Consider the following 23,223-nt stretch of genomic DNA (forward strand, 5'->3'; position numbering starts at 1 on the left):
TGTGTGTGTGTGTGTGTGTGTGTGTGTGTGTGTGTGTGTGTGTGTGTATAGAGATAGAGGAAGAGAGACACACAGAGACAAAGGGACACATAGACAGAGAAAGAGAGACAGACAGATTTTTGGAGATAGGTTCTCACTATGTAGCCCTAGCTAACCTGAAACTTACTAAAGGGATCAGGCTGGCCTTGAACTCACAGAGATCTACCTTCTGCTTTCTGACTGCTGAGTTTATATGCATGCACTATTAAGCCTGGTTTTACCTCCTGAGCCATCTTTTTTTTTAAGATTTATTTTATGTATATGAGTACACCATTGCTCTCTTCAGACACACCAGAAGAGGGTGTCAGATCTCATTACAGATGGTTGTGAGCCACCATGTAGTTGCTGGGAATTGAACTTAGGACCTCTAGAAGAGCAGTTGGTGCTCTTAACCTCTGAGCCATCTCTCCAGCCATCTCACCTTCTTGAGCCATCTTAGTGGCCCATTTGCTAGTTTCTGGATGCCCAGGACCATACTATTTTATAGAAAGCTTACAAACACTCATGTTTTCATGACTCAAATTACTAGACAGTTCACAATATATAGTATGAAACATTAATGTTTATGAAGTTTATAATCTAATTGAAAAGTTGTGGTAACATGAACTTAAATATATGCATATTTTCTATTTCGAAAACTTTGCATAAATGAGTTTTCATTATGTTTTAGTGCATGTGAGTGAGAGAGGTGGCAAATTGTTCTAAACTCATTATGCAAATTTTTCAAAGATATTTTTAATTGATACCAAATAGGTGGTGAAGAGACAGTTTAGTTTGAGACAAAGATTTAAAATTTCATATTGGAAAATGTTGTCCAGGAAATCATGAGAGGACAGTACAACTGAAATGAATCCCACTGTGGTGAGTGGGACTAAAGTGGACTTATAGACCCATAAGCCACTGGAAGACTTTTGGGGGGACGGGGTTTCAAGACAGGGTTTCTCTGTGTAGCCCTGGCTGTCCTGGATCTCACTCTGTAGACCAGGCTTGCCTCTAACTCAGAAATCTGCCTGCCTCTGCCTCCCAAGTGCTGGGATTAAAGGTGTGCGCCACCACTGCCCGGCTTGGAAGACTTTTAAGGTGGATGCATATAGCTCAAATATTTGATTGGCAGCTTCTTTTAGTAGTACCACTGTGGAAATCCAGAGATTGTCTTGCTTCCAGAGAAAGCAAGAACTCTGGAAGGAAGTTTACCCCAATGTACTGTCGGTGATGTTGGCAAGGAAAGTGCTTTGCATTTTTTCTTATGTGGAACAAGATATTGACGTTGAAACAGAACTGGGTTGTAACGCTCAGTGGTAAGAAGGCTTGCTTAGCATGCACAGGGCTCTAAGTTCAGTCCTAAGTAGTGAAGTCATTTTCTGAAATACTGATAAACTTCGTGAGTGTCCTTTGTGTAAATTCTGTGTCTTTTTCTCGTAGTCTAGGAGGATGAAGTTCCTTAGAAGGAAGCAAGAGTACCAGTGCCAAGAAATGATGTCATAAGGGCAGATTATGTGCATGCTTATGGATGTTTAAAGGGAAGTGGGGGGGGGAAGGGGCTGGAGCATGTGCTAGCTAAAACTCATTCCCAAGGAGCATATTTCACTGGAGAAATTAAGGAAGTCTGGATTTGTTTTCCAAAAAGCGCAGCTAGATATGGTGGCTCATGAAATCCCAGTACTCTAGAGGTTGGAGTAGGGTCTTGAGTTTAAGTTTATCATATACATAGAAATAAGAGAGGTAGATGGAGAACAAAACCTAATGTGGATGGATATTTTAAAATTAATTCATTTTAAAATATTCTATTTTCACTATTTTTCACCCATTTCCTATTACAGTTGCTACAGATAAAATGCTTAGATAATCCTGAAGGAAGGCTTGTGGGCTATGCTTCAGATCACTCTGCCTGGTTCCAGAAATGATAACTCAAGGCAGCTTATATTCGTCCTTAGCAGGAAGTAATGTGGGCTGGATAGACAGAGCACAGAATGGTGCTAGAAATGAGATGGTGCACTTTCTACTAGGGAAGCAGAAACTGATTTGAGGCTTGTGGTCAACAGTGTGCAAGCTGATGATCAGATAGATATTAGGGATCGTATAGTTAAAATGTTTGGGCCCTCTGTTGTGGCACAAGCCTGCAACTCTAACACTTGGCAAACTATCTCAAGTTTGAAGAGAGCCTAGGACACAACAACTAGATCTTGTCTTTAAAAAGAAAAGAGAAGAAAAAGGGAAAAAAGAAAAGGAAAGGAAAATGGATGTGATGGTTAGAAAATCATACTTTTTTTGTTGTTGTTTTTGTTTTTGTTTTTTTTAGACAGGGTTTCTCTTTATAGCCCTGGCTGTCCTGGAAATCACTCTGTAGACCAGGCTGGCCTCAAACTCAGAAATCCACCTGCCTCTGCCTAACAAGTGCTGGGATTAAAGGCATGTACCACCACTGCCTGGCAAATCATACTTTTAAAGTCATTTCACAAAGGCTTTGTGATACTGTGAAACCAGAAATTTTTAAGTCTATGACAAAAGTTTGAAGGTCTCTACAAAATGTCTAGTCACACAGTAGAGCTATGTTTTATCTGAGGACATAAAAAAATTAGTGAGGCCGAGGCAGATGGATCACAAGTTGGAAGCCATCTTAGGCTACAGAGTGAAAATCCATGAAGACAGAGGGAGGGTTGTGAGAGTCTGGGAAGAGGCAGATAATAAAAACTATAGTTCATGCTTTGATGAAAATATTTAAATACTATAGAAATGTAGGATGTAGAAGTTAAATTTGTCCTATGCTGGTATGTTTCAGAGATAGCTACTAATGACAGTTTGATAAACACATATATGATCATGTTATATACATACCTTGATCCAGGGTCTAATTGCTAGAGACAGATTGTTAGTGAGGCTACTGAGGAAGGGAGAGTGCAGACATGGAAGGAATGTCTCTAATGACATCACTGAACGATTGAATTAGCCAATCCTGGAACCTCTTCTATCATCTGACATCTTATAGTCTAAGCCTTTTCTAATTGGATTTTGCTGCTTCTGCCTATAGCATTGTAATTCATCATGTCATTCTCTCAGATAACTTACCATTTCTGTACTAATGTAAACATATACTTACATATGGCTTATACTAATAATGAATTGATGCGTTGACACAATAAAAACATATGCCTTGTTATCATAGCAAGCTAAATCAATAAGCCTTGAAATCCTCATCATTAAATAAGTTAGATAACTTCAATTCTTTGCAAAAAGGAACCATTAGAAAAGATGGTAAATACACATTGTACCATGCTGAACCTTATGTAAATTAAGAATCTATAATTCCTATGGATTTTCATAAAAATGTTGGACAGGGGCTGGAGAGATGGCTCAGTGGTTAAAAGCACTGTCTGCTCTTCCAGAGGTCATGAGTTCAATTCCCAGCAACCACATGGTGGCTCACAACCATCTGTAACTGGATCCAATGCTCTCTTCTGGTGTGTTAGCAATAGGATGCTCATATACATTAAATCAATAAATCTTTTTAAAAAATAAAATGTTGAGCACATGGTTACTGTCTACACATACTGTCAGTACTAAAACCATCTTGGTACTAAAAAAAATGGATCAATTTATAGTGTTCTCTATGCAAGCATGAGGACCAAAGTTCAGATCCCTAGCATGTACATAGAAGCCAGGAGTGATGGTGTGCACCTGTGATCCCAGAGCTGGGACGTCAGAGACAGGGAGATCCCAACAACTTACTGGTCAGCCATTCTAACTGATTTGGTGAGCTCCAGGTTCAGTGAGAGATCATATCTCAAATAAATAAGAAAGAAGAAAGATTGAGGAAGGCAACTGATATCAAACTTTGCCCTCTCCAATTATGCATACACACACTTGCACAGGCACCTACACATGCACCCTTGTAAACACACACACACACACATACACACACACACAGAGTCTAATATTAAGTAACCATTCAGTATGTGCAAGTGCTATGCTAAGTGCTTTATTATGATAGATGTAATTGTCAAAAAGCGTATAATGTCAATGTTATCATATTCTCATCTTCCAGAGAATTAAGGCATAGAAAAGGTAATTTGACCTCAAACAACTGAACTGAGTTTATGAGCACAGTGTTATTTGTTTGTTTGCTTAGTTGGTTTGTTTTTTAAGACAGGGTTTCTTTGTGCAGCCCTGGTTGTCTTGGAACTCAGTCTTCAGGACAGGCTGGCCTTGAACTCAGAGATTCGCCTGCCTCTGCCTCCCAAGTACTGGGATTAAAGGCGTGTGCCACCACCGCCCAGTCAATGTTATTTGCGTCCTTATTTTCCATCCTTCTTCACCAGAAATCAATCTGGCCTCATTGTATCTTACACTTGTCTACAATGAAACTAATTTTCCAACTAAACCCAGGTCCTCTGACAGAAAGCAAGTGCTCTTAACCACTGAGCCATCTCTCCAGCCCCACCACCAGCCCGTTTGTCATAGTTATTGTACTAGTACCCTCCCATTGAAGATGCAAGATATGCATATGTTTAGTTTTAGGTGTGTGTGTGTGTGTTGTGTGTGTGTGTGGTATGTGTGTCTGTGGTATGTGTGTGTGTGGTGTGTGTGTGGCATGTGTGTGTGGTATGTGTGCGTGTGTTTCAGTATAGTCTCCCAAAGATGCTAGACCCCCAAGAATAAGAGTTGTATTGGGAATGTAACATGGGTGCTAGGAACTCCATGTCCTCTGAAGAAGCTGCAAGTGCTTTCAACCTCCAAGCTATCTCTCCAGCCCTCAGGAGAAGTTTGTTTGCTTGTTTGTTTGTTTGTTTGTTGTTTTGAAACAGAGTTTATCTTTGGAGCCCTAGATGTCCAAGAATTTACTCTGTAGACCAGGCCTATCTGGAATTCACAGGTCCACCTGGCTCTCCCTCAAGACTCCTAGAATTAAAGGTGTGCACCACCACCACCCCCAACCCCCAGGGTGATTTTTTTTAAAACTACAAATTCGTTCATAGAAACCTCTGCCTTAGAACTCTTCAATGACTTTGACTTCTCACTGAGCATAAAATAAGATATTAAATCTTTAGGGTAGCCGGGCGGTGGTGGCACACGTCTTTAATCCCAGCACTTGGGAGGCAGAGGCAGGCGGATTTCTGCGTTCGAAAGTTCGAGGCTAGCCTGGTCTACAGAGTGAGTTCCAGGACAGCCAGGGCTACACAGAGAAACCCTGTCTCGAAAAACCAAAAAAAAAAAAAAAAATCTTTAGCGTAGAATGCAACAAAAAAGGTCCTGTGTTGTTTTGTTGGTTAGGGGGTGTGTGTGTGTCTGTGTGTGTGTGTGTGTGTGTGTGTGTGTGTGTGTGTGTGTGTTAAGACAAAATCTTACAGTATAACTCAGCTTGGTCTTGCTATAGAGCCCAGTCTGCCCTTAAACTCCCAATCTTCCCACTTTAGCGTCCCACAAACTGGAATTACAGGCACATGCTACCACACATCAATCTATAAGATCTTACACTAGCCTACTGGTTCCCACATGTCTTCCTACCTTCCATCCATTCTAGCTACAACATATTCTTTCCAAATCTGTACATACACTGTCGTCTCCACATATTTTACTTCTAGCTCAGCAAATATGCTATTTTCCTTTTTCCTAGATTTTTAAATATTTTATTTTTGGAAATTAAATTATAATTACATTGTTTTTCTCTTTCCATTCTTCCTTCCAACCTTTCCCATGTACTCCTGTACTCTCTTTCAAATTCATGGCCTCTATTTCTTCAATGGTTACTTATTAATTTGTTATTTGTGTATGTGTGTGGTTATATGTATCCCATTGCACATAAATCTTAAGGTCAAAGAAAAACTTTCAGGAGTCAGTTCTGCCCTTCCTCAGTCCTAGAGACTGAACGAAGGATGCCAGACACTGGAGATAAGGAGACTAGGAAAGTAGAGAGGGAAGGAAGCCAGAAGGGAGGGAAGGGAAGAGGAAGGAGAGTGGATGGGCATGGGGAGGAGAGGAGGGTAGAGAGTGGGGACCAGGAAGGAAAGTGACAGGGGGAGGAACTGAGGAGGGGAATAGGAGGGTGCAGGAAGTGGAAGAGGGGGAGAAAAGGAGAAGCGAAATGAGAAGAGGGGTAGGAAAGAGGAGGGGATATCAAAAGAGCAAGGAAGAGGAGGTAAAGGAGGAAGGCATATGTGGAGGGAAGAGGAAGTGAGAGGGAGGAAAGGAGGTCTTAGGGGTCTAGGAAAAGCAAAGAAGAATCACTAGCTTCCCAATGTTTTATGAGGCTAGCATTACTGATACCAAGCCAGCAGAGCTATTCCAAGAAAACAGATGACTAACACCAGAAGATTTATCCCAGGAATCTCAAGGTGATTCAACATAAGAAAATCTGCATAAGATACCCTATTAATAGCACAAAGGGGAAGAACACACAATTATTTCAAATGATGCAGAAAAAGCACAACAATTCAAACAGGTAGGAGTAGCCGGGGAACTTCCTTAGCATGACAAAGGCCCTTCATAGATTAGTCCTTGGTGGAATACTAAAAGGCCGCCCACCATTCCATCACTAAGACAAAGATATCCACTTGTTGAAACTAGAGAGATGGTGATTCAAACACAGGGTGAATGCACTAAATGGCTCATTGCCTCCCTAAAATAGCTCATTGAAATGTTGTGTGAACAACAATTTACATCATCTAAAAAAAGTTTTATATGATGAATCATTTATTCTTTTGACTTACTGACCTATAAGAATGTTTTCTATTTTCCTAGCTTTAATTAGCAGAAAAGGAGTTATAATTTAGAGATTGTATGGTAACATCACAAATTGGAATTTTTAACTACAATCTCAGATGAATGTGAGAGAAAAGGTGAACTAAAAAGGACTAGAAACTACTTTTAAGAGAGCCTGAGATGGAAACTAGGTGGCTTTACATAAGGAATTTAAAAGCTAATTCAGCTGCAGCTGCAGAAAAATAATTGTAAATTTATTGAATGTGTTTGCTTTCCCTTAGTAATGTTTAGAGAAGTTGTTTCTCAAAGCCAAAAACTTTCTAGAACATTCTAGTACATTCTCAGGCTTCATCCTAGATGTCGTTACAATCTCTGCAGAGTGAGACCTAGCTGCATTTTAACAAGCCTTCTATATTCTACACTCAAGTCTGAGCCACCACTGAAAACCAAAAGGTATGTCTTATATAGGGATGCCATAATAAACATTTTCTTACCAAACCGTGCTGATTCAGAAATGGTGAGCTGTTCCTTCTCATTCTTGTAGGGTCAACTTGGAATCCCTGTGAATTATCACTAAGGCAAAAGAAAACATTTTGGTGTATAAAATTTGTTACCAAATTTTTAAACAAAGGTATCTTACAGCTAAAGAGAAACACTATGAATACTATGAATGTAAATGATTTCTTGGTGGAGATAGCTGTGCAGATGTTTTCACACACATAGAGGCAGGGAGGGAAGGAGGGAGAGGAGAGAGAGAGAGAAAGAGAGAGAGAGAGACTTACTCAGCTAAGCCTAAGCTTAACCAAGTTTCCTTGTAAGGTAAGAATTTCTCAGAGACTGCATTTTAACTCTAATTGTTCTCCTGAGAATAAGCATAATTTACTGTAACCTTGGAAATAATCCATTTGTGTGTGTGTGTGTGTGTGTGTGTGTGTGTAAACCTGTAACTGATTTAATTTTATGATCAGAGCTACAATGTACAAGCACAAATTCCCTCTTAATGTCGGAACAGTTACAAAAAGATCCATAACCAATAGCAGGGCTCACAGGTTCTGCCATTGTCTGCAGGTAAACTTTGCCCTAGGGTATTAAAATGGTTTTGAATTCATTGTGTACTCTAAAAGATTTCACATGAAAAAAACCTAGACTCGATATTTCTGGCTTCAATAGAAAATTTACAACTTTCTTCAACCCTGGGCCACATTCTCACACTGCAAACAAGAGCAGACAAGTTGAGCAGCCAACTGCTGCCCACTGAAAATGGAGCCTATGCTCCCAGCTTGACTGTTGCCTTCACAGGTGGCCTCAATCCTCTTTGACCTTGTCACCCAGAAGAAGCCATCTTTTACTTTTTATGTTTCTTTTTTATAATAGCTTTTCAGTTTAACTCCAAAGAAGTCACAAAAGACTACAGATGGTTCCCATGTCCTGTTTATCCAGGTTTCTCCACTGACTATTATAAATTGTCTTTACCAGGACTGCTGGTACATGCCTATAATCCCAGCACTTGGGAAGTAAAGGCAGGAGAAGCAGGATTCCAATGCCAGTCTCAGCTATAGTGAGTTTGAGGCTACATGAAACCTTCTCTGTCACTGTCTCTGTTTCTGTCTCTCTCTGACTCTGTCTCTCTCTGTGTCTCTCTCTGTCTCTCTCCGTCCGTACCTCCCTCCCTCCCTCCCCCACTCTGAAAAACAAAACCCCTAACACTTTCTTCTGGTTCTGTATATCCAATCAAGAGCCAGTCTTTCAGGCTGTACCCCTAAACTCTATTTTCTATCCATCTTATTCTTTTTTAGGACTGTTGCCAAAAACCACTTCAAAGCATTTTTCCTTATACACAAACCGCACAATAGTCTCTTTGGCCTCCTCACCTTTCCTTATTCCAAGCTATTTAGCAGACTGCCAGGGTCACCTTCCTAAAGAACAGCTTGCTCTCTAGCTCACAATTTTCAGTGCTATTATCTACCACACTCAGGTCTTTATTATGACATTCAAAGCCCTCCACACTCTGGCTACAGACTTTTGGATTTCAGGGACTAGGAGAATTTCCGAACAAAACCTAGACACAAACATAGCGTCTCTGTTTTTCTTTTGCCAAGTAAAGCATAGTGAAGTGAACAGAGTTCACAGCAACCTAGTCTGTAGTTTTGAACCACTACAACAGAGGAACTTAAATGCTACAGACACAAAATAGCTAAGACTGTTTGACCAGCACACATTATATACATATATTGAGATATATAGGAAGTCTGAAAATGCAATTATTTGTGTTAATCTGAACTTAAAAATTTTAAGGAACTAGGAATAGCAACTACCTTGATTTGATTACATATCACACATATGTATTGAATAATTTTGCACCCAACAAATATGTGCAATTAATAATAATTAATTCATTTAAATACTATTGACCACAATTTTTTAATGTCTTTATTTATTAGTTTACTTAGATGGTGGGAATTGAACCCAGTACATGATAGGCAAGCGAACTACTGTTGATCTATAGTCTCAACCCTCCTTTTACTCACTGAGTTGCCTAGACTGCTTTGAACTCACTTTGCAGCTCAGGTAGCTTTCTGTATTTGTTTGCTTGTACATGATGCTGAGAACCAGTCCCTGGTTCTCATACATGCTAAGCAAGCACTCTATTGGAGAGTCACACCACTATCCAAATTTCTAAGCTTTTAAATAAGGGCCAGAGAAAAGGTTATTTTAAAACCTTACCTTTAAGTATAGTACTGAAAAGCTACCTTAAATGTATTGAAGAACTACCTTATGTATTGAAGACAGGTATGGTGGTGTATATTTCTAATCTCAACACTTAGGAGGTGGAGGCAAAAGATTACCAGTTTAAACACAGCCTGTTCTGTAAGACTCTATCCAAAGTTTGACATTAGAAATTAAGTTAACTAAGTGGAGACTGAGAGTATAAAGAACTCATGGTGATTCTTCCACTCGAGCCTTCCAAATGCTGGGATTCCAAGTGTGACCCACCTCACTCAGCTGTCAGAGCATTTGACGCACCACAGGAATCATGTCTGATGTGCATGAAGTCAGAGACTGGCCTATGTGAGGACTTTTTGGTGTGTATGGCATAGTTATGAGCTACGGTGAAGTCAGAGTCTTACTCTGAAGGAAGAAATGGTCTAAAGGATGATTGTACTGAGCCTTAGTCAAATTCATTTCCCTGTTTTAGATTTCCAGTTGCATATGCACCACTTTCCTTTACTCGCGCCTCAAATTCTTAGTGTCCTACTACTCTCCAAGCTACATCTAGCAGTGAACTATTCTATCTGCAATTTGCTCAACACCACCACATGGATTCCAAGTGGTTTTCTAAATTTCCCATCAAAATCCATGTATAGAAAAGAATATCTTGAGCTGGGCAGTGGTGGTGCACGCCTTTAATCCCAGCACTTGTTAGGCAGAGGCAGGCGGATTTCTGAGTTCAAGGCCAGCCTGGCCTTCAGAGTGAGTTCCAGGACAGCCAGGACTACATAGAGAAATCTTGTCTCGAAAAACCAAGAAAGAAAAAAAAAAGAAAGAAAGGAAGGAAGGAAGGAAGGAAGGAAGAAGGAAAGAAAGAAAGAGAGAGAGAGAGAGAGAGAGAGAGAGAGAGAGAGAGAGAAGTATATCTAGTATATCCTTCCGGAAGCATTATTTACAGAAGTGAATTTCCTAAATGTGAACTCTGCAAAACAGTCTTACTGTTTCTAAGAAGTTCCTGGGCTGAGGCTATTGTTCAGTGGTATTAAGTTTACCTAGTATGTTAGCGGCTCTAGGTTCCATTCCTGGGACTCTCAAAACAAAAACTAGCAAGTCAAATATCCTGCTATGCTATGTCTTTAAAATGCCAAGGTCAAAACTTTTGACTAAGTGAAATGGTGAGTCTCCGGTTCAGTAAGAGGCCCTGTTTTAAAAAAGCAAGGTGGAGAGAGATAGAGGAAGATATCCAACACTGACACACCCACCCACCCACCCATACACACACACATACACAAAGATGTTATTTTTCCAGTCTCCTTTGTTTGCACAGTATTGAAGGGTTTTATTTATATTAACGTGCAATTTGAGATAAATTCCATTGCTTAAGGTCTTATTGCATGAAGTAACACTTACATAGAAAATTGAGTTAGTAGTAATTTTTCTGGTAAGGATTAAAGCTACAAAGCTTATCATTTACGATAGTCTGTTTGCTTGGCTAGCAACTTTTTGGGATCTACCCGTCTGTGGACCCCAAGTGCATTACAGGGCCTAAGTTCCAAGCCTGGCTCTTATTGTAGGCTCTGGGTATCTGAACTCAGGTCTTCATGCCTGTGTATTAAGCAATTTACCCACTGAACTATCTTTCCTGCCCTGACAGCAAAGTTTGAATGAGAATGGCCCCACAGGCTCATATGTTTGAACACTTGGTACCCAGTTGGTGGAACTGTTTGGGAAGGATTAAGAAGCACAGCTTTGTTGAAGGAGATGTGTTACTGGGGGAGTTTTGAGGCTTCAAGGCTGAAGCCGTCCCCATTGTGTCTCTTTCATTCTGCTTTGTGGTGTGTCTCAAGATGTGAACTTTCAGCTCTGTTTCAGTGTCAGGCTTGCCTGCCTGTTGCCATGGTTCCTGACAGGATAGTCATGGACTCTAATCCTAAGAAACCACCAGCGCAAAATCAAATGTTTCTTTTTTAAGTTATTGTGGTCATGGTGCTTTATCCCAGCAATAGGAAATAAGTAAGACAACCACCTATGAGTTACTTATCTGCTCATATATCATGTGTATACCCATGCTTTGCATGCTCTCTCGTGCACACACACACACACACACACACACACACACACACACGAACAAGTAAAATATACTTCTGAATTAATTATTTCCTCTTTGGGGGGCTGGGGGATATTACCCACTGAGATTGCATAACTCAAGAAGTCAACTTTCTTTTCTTCTTTCTTTTTCTTTCTTTCTTTCTTTCCTTCTTTCTTTCTTTCTTTTCTTTTTCTTTCTTTTCTTTTTTTTTTTTGAGACAGGGTTTCTCTGTGTAGTTCTGGCTGTCCTGGAACTTACTCTGTAGACTAGGCTGGCCTCGAACTCAGAAATCTGCCTGCCTCTGCCTCCCAAGTGCTGGGATTAAAGGCGTGCGCCACCACTGCCCAGCTTAAGAGGTCAATTTTCTGCAGCACCTAAATTTTTGTTTAAAAAAAAAACCTAGGTATTAAAAAAAAGTCCAAGTTTATTTGCTTGACAACAATTCCCATCTTCAGTGTCCAGGACATAAAGGTCAAACAAAGGTGACAAATCAGCTGAGAAGATGAAAAAGCAATAGTCATAACATATCTGGAAGCATGTGTGAAGAGATGCTTAGCTTCTTCAGAGGAGAAGCTAAGAGATAAAGTGAAATTACAAGAATGCCATGTTCCACACCAGCTGGTGTCTACAGTTGGGTCCATGTAAACCCATCAGAAGAGAATATTCAGGTTCATACGTGTTAAGGTAAGGATGGGTCAGGATGGGATGAATGCTGCCCCTCAGTTTGCCCCATCCACTCCCTCTCCTCCACTAGGCTGAGGTGGGGTCTTTAGACACTAGGAATATGAGAGATGCTTGTACGACCTTGATAAATGAAAGCAAGAAAATTCTATTAGATGTCATTTGTCCAACACCCCCTTTTTGCCCTCAGGTACACCATGCTCACCCAAATCCATTGACCAAAGGGATGCTGGCAGATCTTCTAAGGTGACTGGATTCTATAGTGTTGGAAGCTGGTACCAGGCCTAAATCTACTTCCATATTCTCCTGTGCCACATCGGTGTTGGGGATAAAGCCTCTGCCAAGTTGGAAATTTTGGAGAGTATCTGACTCTTGTTCATTTAAGGACATGTCTTGGTGGTAAGACGCTGTAAGGAGAAAAGCAAATGGCAGAGTAAGAAACTAGTGGCAGAAGCCCTTAGATGAATAAGGCCACTCATCTTTGCAGCCCTGGTGTCCCTAATACCTGTGGACATAAATGTGGGCATAACCAGCTTAAAACCTCCTAGTTCTCACCTGGACCTCTAATTGCCAAAGAGATCTAAACCAATGATACAAATGACTGAGTAAATTTTCCCTTTTCTAATCCATGGCAACAAGTAACTTGTGAAAACAAAAACTACCAATTAACTGTCCTGAGGAAACAGGGCAGTTATGCCTCCATCAATGTCTTTTGTTCAGTTAGATGATACATACTAACTAGGAAAGCAATTACCATCCTTTGTCGCTCAAGACCAGAGCAGCAGAATACCGCATGTGCAGTCTACGAACAGCCTTTCCATAGCTCCTTTCTCCCATGTTCTTCCTAGTGCTGCGTGTGCTAAAGGTCATTCATCTGTTCCTATGCCGACCATAGCATTCAGGAGAGAGTTCAGAGGCATCACTTATATAAGAATATTTTGCTTTCTGCCCTGTATTTCAGTTTTTCCAGGACTGATCTGTTCTCTTTCATGACTGAAACCAACAAGCTTGCTTAATGACATGTATGTTTCCTATAACAGCAGACAAACTCACCTCTTGTAACTAAAAAACACAACTAAAGTCCAGAAAGAAAAAAAGAGCAAAATGCTAAGTGTTTATGGCTTTGATAAATTGCTCTCCCAAGTGAACCAAATGTGCAGATAAATCATCGTTTTTATAACTATTTTTTTTACAATAATCTGATATGAATATTTACAGTGTATTAGAATTGGCTGTTAGCCCAAGTCCTCAGCTGATTTACAGGTGTAACACAGCGAAGCTTATTTTCTTAAAACAAAAATCTCAGAATACATCCAGCTCAGTGTTTCATTTTACATACTATTGATGCTGTACTCATTTCGGCGCTGCTTTCACAGTTCACCACAGCTTTAACACTGCTTCTGCAGCCCACAACACTTAACTCTCATTTAGACCTTTTTCAGCATCATATAATGACGCTTGTTCAGTGCTAAAATCTTAACTTCATGCTAGTTACATTGGAGAGAGGTTGTTTGGTTATTGAGACAGGGTCTCATGCTGTAGCCCAACCTTACCAGGGACTTAGACTGTAGCACAGGCTGGCCCTGAACTTGTAGTAATGCTCATACCTTAGCTTCTAGAATGTTTAGCAGCATAAGCCACCATGCTCACATTCGATTTTGTGTTTGAGTGTATGTTTGCATAAAGAGGGATTGAACCTAGAGCATGACACTAGGGAAATGCTTCACTGCTAAGGTATAACTTCAGCGTGTTAATAATATTATAAAGCTACACATTTTAGGAAACAAACAGAATTGGCCAAAAAGTAAATAAACCTTGTGAAATGGGTTTTTTTTAATTAAAATAGCTAGAATATTTGAATATCACTTTAGAGTTTATAAAATGTTTTCATATGTCTCAATTGGTTCAGTCATCAGCCTTGTTCAGCTAATCAGTGGTGAGCTTAAACTAATGGAATTGTCTTGAGATAGTTTGTGAAAAGTTATGACATGTAAGATCATAATCACTTATTTTTCATTCATTCTGGGAATAGAAGAAGAAAAACTTGATTATGTTCGGCAGAATTAAATTATCTAAATCCCAGACATGAGGATGATTTGGAGTCTCCATTCCTGATGTAAGACAGGTTAATAATAGCTACCATTTATTGGGCACTTATGTGCCTGGTACTATCCTAATCACTTTAAATATGTGATCACGTTTAAAGCTTACAATAATTCTGTGAGGTAGGCACCATCACAATGCCTATATTTCAAAGGAGAAAGCCAAAGCCCAGAGAGGTTATTCAAATTCCAACTACTGAGTAGCAAAGACAAGATTCCTGTGCCTTTCTGGTAAGGTAAAAACATAGATGACGGACCTCTGAATATTTGTCTGAACATGATTTCTATATGAATAAACATTCAATACATATTTATTAAATTGCTATATGAATATATATACATGCAAATTTAAATAATCTATACATCATAGTTGTCTTGCAAAATATATATACTACTACTTTTTACAGTTCAAACACCCAAAAGATTAATGATGCATAACTTGGTACCAGTAAAATCCAGTTTACCACTCATGATCTGAAAGGCAATGTGAAAAATTCCCTGAGTATTTGGAAAGTTTGTAAAAAAAAAAAATGGTTATTAAAGTTGAGTATTGAGAGAATACAGGAAAAGGGTGGTGCTTAAAGACAGAAGAACGGATCAAGATAAAACTGTGTAACCAAAAAACTATGGCATACACACATCAACAAAAGTTCCTGCCTCCATCTTAATTTTCATCTCATATATTAATATTCTTGGAGGTAGTATGTTTTAATGACTATATTTTGAATAAATAGACAACATTTCATGTACCTTTGCATTTCAGAGAGTTTTTAAGCATCTAAATGCAGTAACACTAAGAAATAATCATAATGCAATGACAAGGAAAGAGAACCAGGGACTGTGTTTCCAGGAAAAGGGTTGCACACATTGCTTCTGCTTTCCTACCAGAACATGATGGTAAGACCCTATTAATGAAGATACCACACCCTTCTGTCACAGTACGTAGAGGAATCAAGTTGATCCCAACTGGGAAGCTTAAGTCCCACTGGGTAGGCTTCATAGTACTAGAAAGTGCTATATAGACAGCTAAGGTTAAAAAAGTCATGAACTCTCTTACCTATCTGTGAATGCTGTTACCCATACTAATGTTTGGTCTATCAAGATATGCTCATGGGTACAATGGTAGCATGAATGTTGTGTGGATAACCAGTTCCTTTCTGGTTGGATTTAAGGTCCATCCTACAAGAGCAAGTTCATGCTAGTATTGTAATTCTGACCAAGAACCTGTGGCTGTGGAGGTCATAGATGCCAGGGGTGAACTTACTATAATTTTATTAAATAAACATAGTATCAAACTACCCTCTAAATATGGTATATTGGTATGTACTTAGTGCTCTCTGTTCTTATTAGAGAAGCTTCTTTATACAGTGAACAACAATTAATGAGGAAACTTGCAACCCGTCCAAGTGTAGAGATTTAAGTGTTTTTGAAGTGCTCAACCCTCAACCCAAGTCTAAGAGAATGCTGGGAAAGAGGCGTGGGAAAGGTTGTGTCAGTGCCTAGGAAGGGCTTTAGTGAAAGTGTTTACTGGACAGGACAGGCTTGATGCACTTTTGAGATTACAGCAGCTGTGATTGCCTGCCAGTCAACATTCCCGCAGGAAGGAGGGAGGGGGTAACAATCATCCCTAACTGAAGAGCTATTGACAGTTGGTGGCTGCTAGCTGAGGGAGAGTCTGTTGTCTTTAGCGTGTGTGATCCCTACTAGACTGACCATACTATAGTGGTTGACCCCATACCCAAGGGCTAACAATCACCCCTAACTGAAGAGCTACTGACAGTTGGTGGCTGATGGTTGAGGGAGACTCCATTGGCTTTAGCAGTGTGATCCCTAGTAGACTGACCATTTACTTGAGTGGTCGGCCCCACACCCATATGAATAGGGGTAGTATGAACTGAACTCAGTGGTTTATAAAAAATAAGAAAGTGTGACGTTGCGGTGTGGGGGAGTTGAAGGGATGTGGCAGACCTGGGAAGAGTTAGGGGGAGGAGTGGGGTATGAGAATAATAAAAGTACATTGTATATATTTATGAAATTCTCAAATAATAAAAAGACATTATACTAAAAATTATACATTATACATTAAAAATAGAAAAAGAAAGTGGTGGCACAGAAATAGGAAATGACTAACTATATGAGATAACATAAATTCTATTACTCAAAGGGAGGAATTTGCCGGGCAGTGGTGACACACACCTTTAATCCCAGCACTTGGGAGGCAGAGGCAGAAACTGAAAACCTGTAAAGACATAGACAGCAAGACCCAGTACATCCACAGGTCAGAATATCAAAAGGATCAAGTACTACAAAGCCAGAGAAATACAGTATCCTACTATGGTCAACATAGTATTTAAAGAGATTAGCCTTACTTCTTTATATTTCTACCTATGTATTAGTATCCTCACCCTCAGTGGTTTCTCTTCTACAATAGGTCATGGTCTCAGATCAATGGTTTGCTTGGACCTTTACCTTAAAACTTATACTATCTTTCTCTTCGTATGTCCCAGTCTGCTGCTCATCTGCCAATGGCCTCATCTGATAAGCTTGTCCCCCAGACGTGTCATAACCAGCTCTTTATTTGGTGGGTTGTCACAGCAACCTTAAAATAACATTTCACCCTTTAGTTCCCACGTGAGTAAGCCAAAGAGAAGTACATCTCTGGTCACAAACCACAAATAACCCATACCTTTTAAAAGACTGACATGACAGGCAACAAAAACTAGGTAGACACCGATGGTATGAATAAAACTGGACATGGGACTAAAAAGAAGTCTCAGCCGTTACAAGCGTGTACTGCCCCAAGTTCAATTCCTAAGACTCACATCAGGCTGGTCACAACTATCTGTAACTTCAGTCCTGAGGGAATAGATATCTCTGGCCTACTCAGGCACATGAATACACATAACACACACACACACACACACACACACACAAATAAATAATAAATAAAATAAAATACATCTCAAACATCATAAACTATTGCCATTGCTCCTAGTTACCCTCCAGAACTTGATGGCAAGATCCTAATTTTGAAAACACTACACACTAGAATCAAATAACATGGGGCAATAGATCTGGTACTAGCTTTCATAATGTTGGAAAGTACTACGAATATTACTAGAGGAAAAATATGATCATTATTTCTACCCAACAGGGAACCAGAGAACTACAGTAATGCTTGGCCTGGAAAGATATGCTCACTGGTAGAATAGAAATTGTACCTGTGCAGTCTGAATGAGACTAGTCTTCATAGGTTCATATGTTGAATACTTGGTCTTCAGTTAGTGGAAGTATCTTGGAAGGATTACATGCTATCATCTTGTTGGAGGTGATGGTGTGTCACTTGGGGAAGGCTTTGAGTCTTCAAAAGACTTTCAGTATCTTAGTTACTTTACTACTGTTGGGCCCAAACACCACAATTTAGACAACTTATAAAAGAAAGCATTTAATTGGGCTTATAGTTTCCAAGAGTTAGCATCCATGATGGTGGAGCAAAAATGTGCCAACAGGAAGAGCTGAGAGGTCACACTTTGATCTGAAAGAAGGAGACAGAGAACACACTGGGAATAGCCACTGTATTTTGAAAAGTCAAAGACATTCTCACTCAAACCATCACATTCCACTTCCCATCCTTCATTGTCTCATGGCCATATCTTAATTCAAAATGCATTTAGTCTAACTTCAAAAGTCCCAGTAGTCTTTCAGTCTCAATACTGTTTAATAGTCTAAAGTTCAAAGTCTCTCTGAAACTCAAGGCAATCTCTTAATTGTAACCCCTATACAATAAAAAAAATACTACATACTTTTAACATACAATGGCACAGAATACACCTTACCATCATAAAAGGAAAGAATTGGGAGCATAGTGAGAAAAGTCCTAAGTCTAAGATGAGTCTAAGTCCTAGATGACTTTGCTGACTGCAACATTTCTTTCTTGGGCTGATTCAACGTCTTATATGGAGCTTTCCTTGGCAGACATCCTATGGCTTGTGGCATCTACAACATCTGAGGGTCTCCAACATATTCCATGCTTTACTTTTATAGATTCATGCAATGTCCCTTAAAGGCCTCCATACAAAGACTTCCCTGCCACATGCCTGGCCTCAGAAGGTCTCCTAAACTGTGAAGGATAATTCCATGATCCTTTTACTCATGTATCCTTCCTTCATGACTCTAAGGTTAGAAACATGTGGCCAACACTGCCAGGGTGAACCCTGAATCCCTTACATCACTGTTTTGACTTGTTGCTTTTTAGAAACAGAAAAATTCTTTTTTTCTTTCTTTCTTTTTTTTTTTCTCTCGAGACAGGGTTTCTCTGTGTAGCCCTGGCTGTCCTGGAACTCACTCTGTAGACCAGGCTGGCCTCGAACTCAGAAATCCGCCTGCCTCTGCCTCCCAAGTGCCGGGATTAAAGGATTAAAGGCGTGTGCCACCACCACAGTAAAATTCTTAGGCCTTTTCTTTTCATAAGTTTTGAGATCATCTGGGTGGGATCTTGCTGTGAGGTCAATTCTCACTTTATCTCAATACAGATCAGGCCTCACCTTGATCTCCTTATCTCTTTGAGCACAGGCGTTGGCTCTAAGGTCAAATTTCCCAGTACTCTTTCTCTTCAAGCTGTATATTTTGTATTCCCTTTCTCTGTCCTGCTCTCGTTTTCTTTCTTTTTTTTTTTTTTTCAAGACAGGGTTTCTCTGTGTAGCCCTGGCTGTCCTGGAACTCACTCTGTAGACCAGGCTAGCCTCGAACTCTCGAACTCAGAGATCCGCCTGCCTCTGCCTCCCAAGTGCTGGGATTAAAGGCATGCGCCACCACTGCCCGGCTCTGCTCTCGTTTTCATTGTAGACTGGCATATAAATGATTACTAATAATCACATGACAAAGTAAATATTGAGCTCTTTTGAAATCTCCTCCATCAAGGAAATGAGTCCATTACTCTTTACCATCACAGACTCTGACTCTCTGGCACTGTAATCCCACTTAAATACATTCTTTAACAACTTGCCTTGGTCACAATGTTTTTTTTTTTTTCCTCACAGTAATAGAAAACTAAGACTGTAACAAACAACTTTCTGATTTTATTTAAGGCCTACTCCAAAAGGCAAAATTCATGCTTGGCACCATTAACAGAAGAGCTAGGTGATAGGCCCTAGTGGAGAACCTACCGCTATTATTCTGCCAAGTGGGCATAGTATTAAGCCAAGTTTTAAAGATTTTTTTACCTGCAACGATAAGTTCATCTCTAAACCCTCATCACAGAAGCTTTTTCTTGCAGCAGATGACAGTGTCCAGAGACCCACAACTAGACAATGTACAGAAAATTAGAGATTGCAGTGTTCAGCCCTAAATGGGACATTTATATAACAATTTTCTCTCCCAAAGCTCAGGGATTATCTCAGAAGAGGAAGTGGAAATATAAGAGACAAGGCTGTGGATGACTACAGCAAAAATGTTTGCCGAACACAACAGGGCAGTTGGAAGAATGAGAGTCAGTCTTCTTCAGGGACGTAGCCCTGAGAGATTATCCATTCAATGTATGGAATTCTCAATCAATAATAAATAAAACCTGGAAATGGGCTGGCAAGACTGCTCAGTGGGTAAAGACACTGCCAAGCTTGACACACTGATTTAATTCCCCGGAAACATGTGGTGAAAGGAGTGTCCCAACTCCCACAAGCTCTTTCTCTCTTTCTCTCTTTCTCTCTTTCTCTCTTTCTTTGGTTTTTTTTCTCTGTGTAGCCCTGGCTGTCCTGGAACTCACTCTGTAGACCAGGCTAGCCTCGAACTCTGGAACTCAGAAATCCGCCTGCCTCTGCCTCCCAAGTGCTGGGATTAAAGGCGTGAGCCACCACTGCCCAGCTAAAGTCTTTAAATTTTCAATAAGCTTGATTAAAGAGTAAACACTATTAAATAACTTTTACGAAGAAAATAATAAAGAAACTATCCAAATGTTCTCTGTACATCTTCACAATAGGGCAAGCAAGATGATCATGAGGATAATAAGAAAGCTTGCTGAGAAGCCTGACTACTTGAGTTTAACCTCTGGGACCCACATGGTGAAAAGAGTAGATTGGCTTCCTCCAGTTGTTTTCTTAGCTTCAGATGTGGGCCATGGCACACACATACACAAAACAAATCAATTCACATGCTATAATCAGAAAACATAAATGTTGAGGTGTAAAATGACAATTGTGTAAGGTAACTTTAATATGGAGCAACAGAATTGAAAAGATAAGGAAATTATTTTCGCTAGATAGAAAAAAATGTGTGTGTGTGTGTGTGTGTGTGTGTCTGTGTGTCTGTGTACACGCTAAAATAGAACATTGGACCCCCTTTGAGCTGAAATTCAAGGTGGTTGTGAGGCACCAGACTTGAATGGTGGAAACTGAACTCCTGTTCTTTGAAAGAGCAGCAAATGCTCTCAACCACTTATCGGAGCTTAAGCAGCTGCTTGAGATGGATGCTGAGAACTCAACTCAGGTCTTCTGGAAGAGCAACAAGAGCTCTCAACCACTCTCTAACCATCTCTCTAGTCCTGTTTTGCTAATTTTCAAACCAATTTTGTAACTTATATTTCCCAGACTTTGTAACTTTGGATGATTGAAAAGATGTAGAATCTGGGAGGGGATATTCAGGTGGTTAAGATGAAATGATTTAATATTTTCTCAGGTTTTTTTTTTTTTTTGGTTTTTCAAGACAGGGTTTCTCTGTGAGTCCTGACTGTCCTGGAACTCACTCTGTAGACCAGGCTGGCCTCGAACTCAGAAATCCGCCTGCCTCTGCCTCCCAAGTGCTGGGATTAAAGGCGTGTGCCACCACTGCCCGACCTCAGTTGTTATAATACTTCCTTGCATGTAGTTAAGTGCCATTAATGTGTTTTTAAAATTAATTCCAGCTGTCACATGCATCATATTATGATTGCTAGAATCTCCATAAACCTTGGAAAGAAAACAAATATTTTATTTTTGTCTAATGGAACTGAAACAGATAATCTGGGGAAAAAATCAAAACTTGGTAGACAGAAAAACAACACAACTGAGAAATTTAATAAATAAGGGGGAACTGAAGAGATGGCTCAGAGGTGAAGGGTGCTTGCTGCTGTGGTAGGGAACTCGAGTTCAAATCCCAGTACCCACGCTAAGCAGCTCACAAAGACGTTCAATTGCTGGCTCCAAGCGACCCAACGACCTCTCTGACCTCTTTAGGAATGCACGCATCCACGCACGCGCACATACTCACGTAAAGACTTTCACATAAAAAAAATTTAAAATGACTGTGGATGACAAAGGTTAGAGTACAAATTTGGAGTGAAATAAAGTGAAAATCGCTTCCACTTGAATATTAGTACAAACTACTTAAAACTGAAGCTTCAGTCTCCAAACTATTGGTTCTTTTCGAAATACGGCGCCAGGGTTCCCGGACCAATGCCACGCAGGAAGATTTTGGGCCCCCCTGGAAACGCCCCTCCCCTTTGAAGGCGGGTTGCGGAGAAAGGCTATTACGCTTGCGCCTTCGCTGCAGGCCCATTGGAACAGCTGTAAGGCGCATGCGCAGTGCCCAATGAGCGACAAGATGCGGAAGAGCTGGCCCCTCGGAGGCTCCCATTTCTGAAGCGTGGGAGGCGAAAGAGGCGGCAGGTTATAGAAATCAATTTGAGCTCCAGAGGGTCCCGCGGGTCATTACAGCCAATAAGAGATAGAAGCAGCGCCGCGAAGGCGCAGAGGACCGAACCCTTTTCTGAGTCCTGCAGGCGGGCAGGGACCAGGGAGTGAAAAGCGCCATCCCTGCGCTGAGGGGCCCCGGGGACCGGGGCCCAGAGCATGGCGGACTGGACAGAGACCCTGAGCATGCGGAGGTGGAGCAGCCGAGGCCGCCTGGCCAGCTGTCAAGCCCTGTTTGCTAGCGCTGCAAAAGCAGCCACTGTAAATGTAGCCGAGCCGCGCTTGCGGTCCTAGGCGGGAAAAATGACAGCATGAGTTCTGCCACTGCCTAGTTTCCTCCCCTTTCTTCTCCTCCTGTGCTTTCCTCTTCCACATCCTCCGTCCTCCTCCTTTCCCATCTCTGTGCCCCTTTACCCTGACCTTTGTCCTCCTTTCCCACTTCTATCCTCTTCATTAGTGCTGTGCCCTGCATTTCCATCTATCCTTTATCAACCCCTGTGCCTCTTTTTCCTTCTCCCACCTTTGTCTTTTCTCCACCCCCTTTTTCATCCTGTCACCCTCCCAACACCAGCTCTACATCCTCCTCCACCCGCCCCCCACATCCTTCCTCATCTGCATCCTCCTCTCCTACTTTTCTCCGCCCTCGCGCCCAAGCCTCCGCCCATTAGCCCCCGCCCCCAGCTGCCAGTCCCCAGCAGCTCAGTCCTGCAGTGAGTCCATAGCAAAGCACCAGGAGCTGAGAGCACTGCTGTGCTGTGTTGGCTAGCAAGTCTCCGAATGGCTCAGGAGAAAATGGATCTGGATTTTGAGGCTGACACATCTGAGGGGGCCACCCTGAGACGGTCCAACAGTGCTCCCCTGATCCATGTGCTCAGGTGAGCTGGATTGGGGAGGACGGAGTGTGGGGTTCAGAGGTTTGTCCCTAGGCAAGAAGTCTTCCTTCTCGAAAGTGCCTGTTCGAGTTCATGTAGACTCCAAACTGAGGGATTGAGGTCTTATTTTCTTCATAGTGACTTGGTTCCCTAGATGGAGGGAAAAGTTTGACCTCACACCCTGGCCATATCTGAGAAAGGGGCCCTCCTTGTACCTGGGGGCCGTGTTGTGCAGTTCTAAAAGAAAATGTATGCAGAAACCTTCTGGCTCTGCTGACAGGTTGCTTGCCCTGGCTTATTTCCATTAGGGCAAGTGAAGCTGAATCCCCTGAATCAGGCTTGTAACTTGACGCCTGTCTCTAAGAGGAACCCTG

At 41.0% G+C, this 23,223-nt stretch overlaps 2 protein-coding genes across 5 annotated transcripts in view; one reads left to right on the top strand and one right to left on the bottom strand.

Annotated features, from left to right (window-relative positions):
* Fam122c (family with sequence similarity 122C) overlaps positions 1–16,854 on the bottom strand; it is a 29,427-nt gene extending 12,573 nt beyond the window's left edge. The window contains exons 1-3 of the mRNA XM_028764979.1: positions 16,786–16,854; positions 12,420–12,621; positions 7,230–7,308 (exon numbers count right to left, since the gene is read on the bottom strand). Of these exons, the coding sequence (XP_028620812.1) occupies positions 7,230–7,308; positions 12,420–12,604 (264 nt within the window). The 5' untranslated portion in view covers positions 12,605–12,621; positions 16,786–16,854. The remainder of the gene's footprint in view (positions 1–7,229; positions 7,309–12,419; positions 12,622–16,785) is intronic.
* A 5,058-nt stretch (positions 16,855–21,912) lies between these two features.
* Fam122b (family with sequence similarity 122B) overlaps positions 21,913–23,223 on the top strand; it is a 26,450-nt gene continuing 25,139 nt past the window's right edge. For 3 of the 4 annotated variants that reach the window (XM_028765003.1, XM_028765004.1, XM_028765006.1), the window contains exon 1: positions 21,913–22,852. In XM_028765003.1, the coding sequence (XP_028620836.1) occupies positions 22,755–22,852 (98 nt within the window). In that variant the 5' untranslated portion in view covers positions 21,913–22,754. The remainder of the gene's footprint in view (positions 22,853–23,223) is intronic. The other variant, XM_028765005.1, reaches the window with a different exon arrangement.

This window comes from Grammomys surdaster, unplaced genomic scaffold (assembly GCF_004785775.1).
Source record: "Grammomys surdaster isolate TR1022 unplaced genomic scaffold, NIH_TR_1.0 147, whole genome shotgun sequence".
In the NCBI taxonomy this organism is placed as follows: Eukaryota; Metazoa; Chordata; class Mammalia; order Rodentia; family Muridae; genus Grammomys; species Grammomys surdaster.